Raw genomic sequence first — 10,059 nt, 5'->3', positions numbered from 1 at the left:
ATAAGTATATGCAATTTTTTAAGTGGAATTCTTTTTCTTTCTTTCTTTCTTTCTTTTTTTTTTTTCTGAGACAGAGTTTCACTCTGTCACCCAGGCTGGAGTGCAGTGGTGCCATCTCAGCTCACTGCAACCTCCGCCTCCCGAGTTCAAGCGATTCTCCTGCCTCAGCCTCCTGAGTAGCTGGGACTACAGGTGCCCACCACCACGCTGGGCTAATTTTTTGTATTTTTAGTAGAGACGGGGTTTCACCGTGTTAGCCAGGATGGTCTTGATCTCCTGACCTCATTATCCGCCCTCCTCAGCCTCCCAAAGTGCTGGGATTAAAGGCATGAGCCACTGCGCCAGGCCGGAATTCTTTTTTTAGAACACAAAACCAAAACAGACAGTGATACTAAATATTTACATATTAAAGGTAATCTTCATAGTCAAGCTTCATGACGGGGCCAGTGGAAAAGATATTGGCACGTTACGAACTTTATATCACCCCATAAATCACATCCCAAAAACCTAAGGATGGCTGAGACTGGCTCCGTCTCCTTTCTGGGGAACACACAAGGGGGTGATACTGAGGTATTTGGGATGCCTTTTCAAGAATCCCCAGAAAGCCCTAGGCAGAGTCATGAGCCACATTGTTGAAGGGACTTAGAACTTTGCAATGTGCCTCTTGGAGGTGCCAGTGGAGGGAGAGAAATTTGGAGAGCCCTCTGGGATTAGACTTGCTGGATGAAAATACAGAATGCCCACTTGAATTTGAGTCTCAGATAGAAAAGGAATACTCTTTAGTATAAATATGTGCCAGAGGGCCGGGTGTGGTGGCTCACGCCTGTAATCCCAGCACTTTGGGAGCCCAAGGCGAGTAGATCACTTAAGGTCAGGAGTTCAAAACCAAACTTGCCAACATGGCGAAACCCTGTCTCCACTTAAAAATACAAAAAATCAGTGGGGTGTGGTGGTGCACACCTGTAATCCCAGCTACTTGAGAGGCTGAGGCAGGAGAATCACTTGAACCCAGGAGGTGGGGGTTGCAGTGAGCCGAGATTGTGGCCACTGCACTCCAACCTGGGCAACAGATTGAGACTCTGTCTCAAAAAAAAAAAAAAAATCCCAGATATTGTACTGTATTGTACTGGACATACTTATACTAAAAAGCATTTGTTGTTTGTCTGAAATTCTAATTTACCTAGGCATACTGCATTTTCATTTGCTAATCTAGGACCATCTAACACTCTCAGGGAACGAACAAGAGAGACCGTGACGACGGCTTGGCACTCACTGATCTCTGTCCACGGTGAAGTGGCCGAGTGCACTGCCCTGACTGTCCTCCCCACCAGCTTCAAGGTGTCCATTGAGCCAGGGCCATGATTGATTGGACAGAAGAGGGGTCATCCTGTGTCATCCTATAGGGTCACACACATTCTGGGCTGTGCCTTGGACCCAGTAACTTACTTTTTTCAGAAGAAAACTGGTTTCTTGGTAACCTCCTGAGAGGACTGGGAGGGAATCCTCCAAAATGATTTCCAGTTCCCCAAACTTCATTCCCCACTATTCTTGATGACTTTTTTCTTTTTTTTGAGACAGAGTCTGACTCTGTCGCCCAGGCTGGAGTGTAGTGGTGCAATCTTGGCTCACTGCAACCTCCACCACCTGGATTCAAGTAATTCTTGTGCCTCAGCCTCCCAAGTAGCTGAGACTACAGGCTTGCACCACCATGCCCAGCTAATTTTTGTACTTTTATTAGCGACAGGGTTTCACCATGTTGGCAAGGCTGGTCTTGAACTCCTGGCCTCAAGCAATCTGCCCACTTCAGCCTCCCAAACTGTTGGGATTACAGGCATGAGCCACCACACCCAGCGGATGTTTTTATTTTTCTAATCACGAAAGAAACAAACTTTCAGGGCGAAAACGCAAAGATCACAGAAATATAAAACTTAGAAAGTCTCTCCAGAGATAACTGCTATGAACAGTTTGATGTGTCTTCTTCCAGATTTTCCTCTATGAGTATGATCATGTATTATCATCTTCATAAATAGAATTGTATTACACAGGCTGTTCTGAAACTTGCTTCCGTTTATCGTGATGTTGGGGACTTCCTTCCATATCTGTGTGCATTCCTGCTTCACTGGTCTTACTCCGCCTCATTCTTTATGTCAGTGGCTCTGGGTCTTTGGAGCTCTAAGCCCCTTTGGGTGTTCTATGAGTGACGAATGCACACAGGCAGATCCCACAGACATGTGACTCTGAGTGTCATAGACTTCCCGAGGCTGATCCACTACTGACCCCTTCACCCTGTGCATGATATGGGGCTGGGGGTGTGGAGGGAAGATGGGGATCACTGAAATGGGTCCAGGAGGGTGGGAAGGACGGTGTATGTGACTTTCCTATTGATAGGGAGACCCATGCCTGGCGAGCCTCTGTCAAAGGGGTCCTGGGTCACTACCTCCCCGGTGAGACCCTCTGACTCTCCTGAGCACCCACCCCTGGGCTCCTCCTCAGGCTAGGGGTTCCTCTCCTGGCATCCTCAGCAAGATCACCTGACTCCAGCAGCTGCCAACCCCCTGGGCAACGCCAAAGCCTCCTGGCCTCAAACGGGTTGGGCGACATTCACTTCCTCGCGCTGTCCTCCCGACCTGCTCTGTCATTAGGAATCCCTCGGCGGCGGCGGTCACACTAACAGCAACAGGAGGAGATCGTGCTGCTGCCCAGCACCTCGGGGCGGCTCAGATCTGCTGGAGGCCCCAGGAGGGAAGGTGGATGCTGCTCTCTCTGGTCCCAGCCAAAGTGAGTCTAGGGGCCTGGCTGGGGGTGGGGAAGGAGCTTGGCAATGTTGGAAGGTTGCCAACATTGGAAGGATGCAGGAGAATGAGGGAGAGAAAAATTGAAAGAGAGAGAAGAGATAGCTGTGGGTGAGGAAGTAGTCACAGCTAAAGCTGTAGGACCTTGCACTGGGGCTCCAGGAAGGAATCCCAGGTGCCTGGAAGTGTCATTCTGTCCCACAGGCTCTGTGCTGAGGTGGGGATAGGGGGTGTTTTCTCTGGGGTGGGGACACCTGCCCCTGTCACCCTGTCCTGGAAATGGGCTACTGCTATGGGGGAGACTCAGTGAGGGCAGCTCCCTTGGGCCAGCCATTGCCTTCCCCCTGCCTCCCAGGTGGCCAGAGGGGCATCCTTGTTTAGGGTCACTCTGAGGAAGGAAGGTTGGGTAGTCACTTCTCTGTCAGTGCTATTTCTTCTATTCCTTTGACCAAAGTCAGAAGACAAAGTCTTAAGCTCTGAGCTTCAGTTCCCTTATCTATGAAATGGAGACACTCCCTACCTCCCAGCGTTGTTGTCAGGATCAGATGAGGAAGGGATGCAAAATGCCAAGTGCATAATTAGGATTCAATAAATGGTCGCTGTTGTAATTATTTATTATTAGCTCAATACTGGTCCTACTTCACCTAAGAAGACCTTCCAGCCCTCCTCTCCCCTCATTTTCCTAAGGCACCAATAGGGATGCTTTTGGCACTTACTGCATCGTTCTCGAACTTGTTTGTGCTCAAACTAGAGTATGTTCCTTGCATTTCTTCTGTTGCCCTCTCCCTCACCCCAGCACCCAGACAGAATCAGGCCTTAAGAGGAACTCAAGGATGGAGAATGGAATGGGATTCAGAAAGGGAGAGAGGCAAAGAGGGAGGGGTCAGGGAAAGACTGAGAAAGGGAAGCAAGAAGGTGGGGAAGGAGGTAGCATTGTCCAGGTGTGAATGGCGTGGCTCTCTGGAAGCACGGGAAGGGGGAAGGATTGCCCAGAGAGGCCATGTTTGGAAGATGGAAGGATTGCCCAGAGAGGCCATCGTTGGAAGGGGGAAGGATTGCCCAGAGGCCGTCGTGAAATGGGGAAAGAAGTTAGCAGAGGCCATGTTGGAAGAGAGTTAGAGAGGCCATGTTGGAAGAGGAAGGATTAGAGGCCATGTTTGGAAGAGGGAAGGATTGCGGCCATGTTTGGAAGAGGAAGGATTAGAGAGGCCATGTTTGGAAGAAGTTAGAGAATATCGTTGGAAGAAACGCCGAGGCCGTTGGAAGGGCGTGCAGAAGCCTCCCATCGTTGGAAGGGGGAAGGCTTGCCCAGAGAGGCCATCGTTGAAAGGGAGAAGGATTGCCCAGAGAGGCCCTCAATGGGGCTGGGATGTCTTCTGCACTCCCTGGGTCCTTTTCACTTTTCCGCTAACTCGGATGAAAAGTACAGGCTCTCCGCCTCCTTCCCTGCTCGTCTCAAGACGGATGGTGCTTCCTAACTTGGCTAATACCTACTCACCCAATCTATCAGCTGATTCTCACAATGTTCTACCATCTACGGAATCTTCTCTGTCTCTGTTAACTCCCCCTCCATCACCTTCACCAGTGACCTTAGGCAAGTCATTTCCCTCTCTCTAGACATGGATCTGCTCATCTCTGAAACTAGGAACTTCAACTAAGTGATCTCTAAAGTCCTTTTTTCCCTCTAGGATTCCTTATTTGCTCGTCTTCTCTTGTCAGCCTTGATCTCTACTTTTCAGTTATCCAAACAACTTAAACCATCGATCATCAATCCTCCTTTCAAAAAAATATCTTTTTTGAGAAAATTTATAAATGTCCACTGAGCTCTAAAGTTTTATAAGAACTTCCTTGACCACTACTTACCCCTAATATGTAAGCTCAGTACCTAGCATATAGCAGGTGGTCAATAAATATGTGTTGAATAATTAGACGGATGGATGGATGGATAGAAGGATGGAACTCTTGCCGTCATACACTTTGGGGAGTTATGAAATGTAATGAAACATATTAATAGTTGATTGACTTAAGAAAATCATGGCCATCCTGATTATAATGGCTGTTTGGTATAAACATTTGCAAATGTGTTATTAAAAAACTACTAAGAAACATTGGAATAACCATTTAAACTCTTATTGATCACCCATCGCTTATCTTATCCATTGTCATCTTGTTCAGTTATTCTAATTTGAGATGAGTTGCCCTCTGTCAAGGGGGTGCGATTTTTTTAATCATCTACATACCAAGGAACATTTGGGGATGACAGGGAAGGAAAGGAAGGCAAATGCTGTGGCTGCCTCAAGAGCTGTAACAGGGGTCTCCAAGTCTCCTTTGGGAGAAGAGGTGACAGGATGTGGCCTGTCTTAATAATGACAACTGCCATTTACTGAGCACTTACTCTGAGCCAAACTCTTGACTCACATTAGCTCACTTAATTCCTCCAACAACTCTCCAAGGAAGATGGTACCATTATTATCAAGTTCATCTTATGGACAGGAAACTGATACTTAGAGAGGTTAAACAACTTGGTTAAGCTTATACAGACAGTAATGGATAGATCAAAGATTTGAACCCCTAGCCCCATCCTGCGGGCCACACTGACCACCTCAAAGACCACACCTGGAAACTCCCAAAGAGGTTTGGGGGCTGCCTCCAGGATGCCAGATTCCTTATCCCACCTCCAAATATTTTTGCTGTTTCTTAGACTATGGGACATTTTCAACTTGGCAAAATGGATTTGGAGCCAAGCCAAGAGAGGGAGGGATTCTGAAAGATTTGTGATCTTAACAGTTGTCCTTCATATACATTGATTTTATTCTGATTATGTCATCTCTCAGGTCTGGGGGCTGCCATGCAGCTCTATTTTATCAGTGTGCCCAGGGGTCTTTTGTCTCTGTTATGGATGGAAGAAAGTAGCAATAACATGGAATCATGGTTCCTTTTAAAGAAGCCGTTCTAGATAAGTTTAGGCGACACAGTTGTGACACTGTGAACTTTTCAATGAGGACACTTGGACCTCACCACACACCCCAGTGGATGTTTCCCTTCAAAGCCATCGACTTGGGAAGCCATGTACTTAATCAAACAAATCTGCTCTCAGATTCTGTTTAAAACCCGTCTTGTGGCCGGGCGCGGCGGCTCACGTCTGTAATCCCAGCACTTTGGGAGGCTGAGGCAGGCAGATCACTGGAGGTCAGGAGTTCAAGACCAGCCTGGCCAACATGGTGAAATCCTGTCTCTACTAAAAATACAAAAATTAGCCAGGGGTGGTGGCACACGCCTGTAATGCCAGTTATTCGGGAAGCTGAGACAGGAGAATCTCTTGAACCCAGAAAGTGGAGGTTGTAGTCAGCTGAGGTTACACCACTACACTCCAGCCTGGGTGACAGAGCAAAACTCTCTTTCAAAAAAGAAAGAAATCATCTTGTTACTTTATAGTGACTCTGTAGCTTTGATTTCAAACAATATCATGTCACTTGATCATTCATTTACTTTCCTATCAGACTTGGCTCCCAGTGACTTCTGGCCACTTCCAAAATATCAGACATATTCTCAAAGGATAAAATTCTGTCTCCATCAAGGTTGATCAGATGCTTCTCTCACTGCCTCAGGCAGCCCCATAAGAAGAATCTGGAGAATGACTGAGCTGTGGCAGGTGAGGGAATGAACCCAAAACTTCCTGACGTGACTGTGTGGAAGGCCAGCAGGCATTTGAATGTGTAAGTTCTGAGCTTTGTTTTTTTAAACAGTCATTGCTTTATAGCCACACTTAGCACAGAGGAATGCAATCCAATGGCTGGAGGAAATCCAGTGGACCCGCCAACCCCAGGTGAGGGCAGAGGTTGAGACTAGCACAGGCTTTTCTGGAAAATGGCCACTCTGGGTGCAGGCCCAAATTGGAGACTGGACTGGGGTTGTGCATGCATCTCCTTAGCCACCTGCTTCCCCTGGTAACAGGGACTTCCTTCCTTCACTTCCGTCACTGAAGCAGGAAGAGGTGAGGCAGTGACCTCACCGTGTGTGTACATGGTGATTGAGGTGAGACATCAGGAACTCCACACACCTCCTCCTGGGGTCCAGTGTGACTGGGTTCTCTGGTTCTCTGTCTCCCGATTCTCGCTTCCAGAAGCTTCTACTCCTCTCCTCCTAAGGGTCTTGGGCTCTAGGTTTGAGTCAGGTGGGCCATAGAGGAGGAGCAGCAGAAGAGCCAAGAGTAGGAGGAAGAGAGAGGCAGAAGACAGGGAGAGGGGATAAGAGGCAGTGGAGGCAGAGGTGTAGGTGGGAGCTAGGACGGAAGAGGGAAAGAGGGAAATGCCTCAATATTCACCACCTTTCCCGCCCACAGCTGAGTGTGCCATCTCCCAGTGGCCATGTCAGAAGGAGAGAGCAAGGACAGCTCGGGCAGCGAGTGCCCCGTGTGCTACGAGAAGTTCCGGGACCTGGAGGGCGCCAGCCGGACGCTGAGCTGTGGCCATGTGTTCTGCCATGACTGCCTGGTCAAGTACCTGCTGTCCACCCGCGTGGACGGGCAGGTCCAGAGGACCCTGGTCTGCCCCATCTGCCGCTATGTCACGTTCCTCAGCAAGAAGAGCTCCCGCTGGCCCTCCATGCTGGACAAGAGCTCCCAGACCCTGACTGTGCCTGTGGCCCTGCCCTCCGTGCCCCCACTGGACAGCCTGGGTCACACAAACCCCCTGGCTGCCTCCTCGTCCGCCTGGAGGCCACCCCCGGGCCAGGCCAGGTCACCGGGCAGCCCGGGCCAGAGCGCCCAGCTCCCCCTGGACCTGCTGCCCAGCCTGCCCCGAGAGTCGCAGGTCTTCGTCATCAGCCGCCACGGGATGCCCCTCGGGGAGCAGGACAGCGTGCTGCCCCGCCGCAGCCTGGCCGAGCTCTCGGAGGCCTCCCCCGCGCCCCGCTCCGCCCGCGCCTTCTGCTGCCGATCGCGGGCCCTACTGCTCATCACGCTCATCGCCGTGGTGGCCGTGGTGGCCGCCATCCTGCCCTGGGTGCTGCTGGTGAGGAAGCAGGCATGAGGCGCACAGCAGGGAGACCGCCAGGCTGGCTGTGGCCTGGGGTGGGACGGGAGGCCCCACAGCAGCCCTGGTGCCACCAAGCTCCGAAGCACACGAGGGCAGGCAGAGGGGAGGTCCTGGGCACAGAGAGGGCCTTGGGCTTCCCCGACCCCTACAGGGAGGCTGGAGCTGACTCCATGGGCGCAGCGCGTTTCCCCACGTGAATCCTCAGCAGACACGTTCCCCTTCCATCTAGGCTGGGAAGATGAGTGGTTACTGCCCTCCTGCAGGCTCACCAGCCCTGAGCGGCAGACCTTACCTGCCAGGTGTCTTGCTCAAAGCCAGGTGGGCCCCTCCAGGGGCAAGGAAGCCCTGCCGGCAGATGTCCTGCTGGGCTGGTCGATGGCAGGATCCTCCAGGCCAGAATTCCCACCCAGGATTTGTGGCTTGCCCTCGGGAACAGACAGAACGGGCACCCAGCATCTCAACACTCACCCCTGACCTCCACCACAGTACCCCATCCCTAAGGCCTCCCTGTCCCCAACCTGCCAGCTTAGAAGGGCTTCCGTGAAGGAGAAGCTGATCTCAGAGGCTGCCTCAGCATTTCTGGGAGAATGAACAGAAACTGTTCTTCCCGGAGAGCTGAGGCCAGATCCAGACAGGGGTTTGTTGATAGACACCACGCCAGCAGAGCGCCCCATGGACGGAGCCAGAGGTCCCCCTGAGCCCTCCAGGCCCAAGGAGGGATCCAAACTTTGAGTCCTAGGGTTCTCAAGGGTGGCAGGGAGTGGAAGGGAAGCCTGACAGGCGAGCCTTGAGTCAGCTGAGAACTATGTGGGCAAACGAACCCCTGGGGGCTCCCACCTCCCTCCCAGCTGGTCCTCCTCCTCATGACCCATCCACTCATTTAGAGGCCACACCAGCTGGGCCAGTTTCCTAGGTGGATTGCCAGGCTGGGCTGGGTGAGGAAGGGTGGGGAGGAAAACAGCTATGCTTGCCAGGGACGCCGCCATCTCAACTGAGGAATGCTGAGGCCCAGGTGCCATGAGCTGCTCCCCGAGGTCTCTTTGCCTGGGGCGCCCGCGTGGGACTGTGAAGAGTCTCAGGTTGGGTCTAGCCTGAGTCATTCGGGGATAGCTATCGGCTGTTTATTGTGGTCCGTAAGTCAACCAACACCTTTCAACGGAAAACAACAAAAACCTCTAGCAATTATCTCAAATAAGTGGCGGCCTGCACCCAGCTGTGCCCACGGTTGAGCACCCCCCCCCAACCTCCCCCAACCTATACCCCTCTCAGCAATTTGCTGTCTGTGGGGGAAGAAATAGCAGTCTACATTTTATCTAGTTCCTAAATGCCTGCAGTGGTGGTCATCTGGGGACCGCTGGGGAATTGGGCCCCACTACAGGGGATATTTGGGACATAGCGAAGGCTGCTTTGAAAGCATTTGTGGGCTTCTCTGTGCTCATTTCAAGATTACAGAAGTGGCCGGGTGCGGTGGCTCATGCCTGTAATCCCAGCACTTTGGGAGGCCGAGGTGGGTGGATCACGAGGTCAGGAGTTCGAGATCAGCCTGGCCAATGTGGTGAAACCCCGTCTCTACTAAAAATACAAAAATTAGCCGGGCGTGGTGGCGCACGCCTGTAGTCCCAGCTACTTGGGAGAGGCAGAATATCCGCTTGAACCCGGGAGGCAGAGGTTGCAGTGAGCCAAGATTGCGCCACTGCACTCCAGCCTGGGTGACAGAGCGAGACTCCGTCTTAAAAAAAAAAATACAGACGAGCACAGGTGCTATTGGGGGGAAGGGATACAGATGGATTCCATGGGGAAAATATTTATTATAGGAATAAAAATAATGTTAAATTTGCAAAGACTCCAATGAGTCTCTTTTAACCTCAGCCAGGCTGTTTTAAACAGTGTCATGAATTTTTGGGAACCTGGTTCTAGTCTTTTCAGATTCTGTCGTATTTGCCAAAAGTTTCTTTCAAAATACCCTCAGTGTTTTCACATTGTTCAGTGGTGACCTGTAGCTGCAACTTCTTTTATTTTCAGAGAATGCCAAAAGCTATTTTTAAAATAAAGGTATATATTTTCTCAAAGATTCCAGAGACTTTGCAATGTATGTGGGAAGCTCCGAGCCTGGGCTTGAAGGACAATTCACTTTAGATGAAAAAGTCTGACGCAGTGTCTCACTCCTGTAATCCCAGCACTTTGGGAGGCCGAGGCAGGTGGATCATGAGGTTAGGAGTTCCAGACCAGCC

The 10,059-nt window shown here is 50.9% G+C and overlaps 1 protein-coding gene across 1 annotated transcript; it reads left to right on the top strand.

Moving 5' to 3' along the window:
• Window positions 1-6,142: 6,142 nt before the first annotated feature.
• On the top strand, window positions 6,143-9,362 carry RNF222 (ring finger protein 222). Its single transcript, XM_021928727.2, has one exon. The coding sequence runs from the start codon at window positions 7,160-7,162 to the stop codon at window positions 7,820-7,822; it is 663 nt and encodes a 220-aa protein (XP_021784419.1). The 5' UTR covers window positions 6,143-7,159; the 3' UTR covers window positions 7,823-9,362.
• The last annotated feature ends 697 nt before the right edge of the window (window positions 9,363-10,059 follow it).

This window comes from Papio anubis, chromosome 17 (genome assembly GCF_008728515.1).
Source record: "Papio anubis isolate 15944 chromosome 17, Panubis1.0, whole genome shotgun sequence".
Lineage (NCBI taxonomy): Eukaryota > Metazoa > Chordata > Mammalia > Primates > Cercopithecidae > Papio > Papio anubis.
This window is presented reverse-complemented; position numbering and strand designations above follow the sequence as displayed.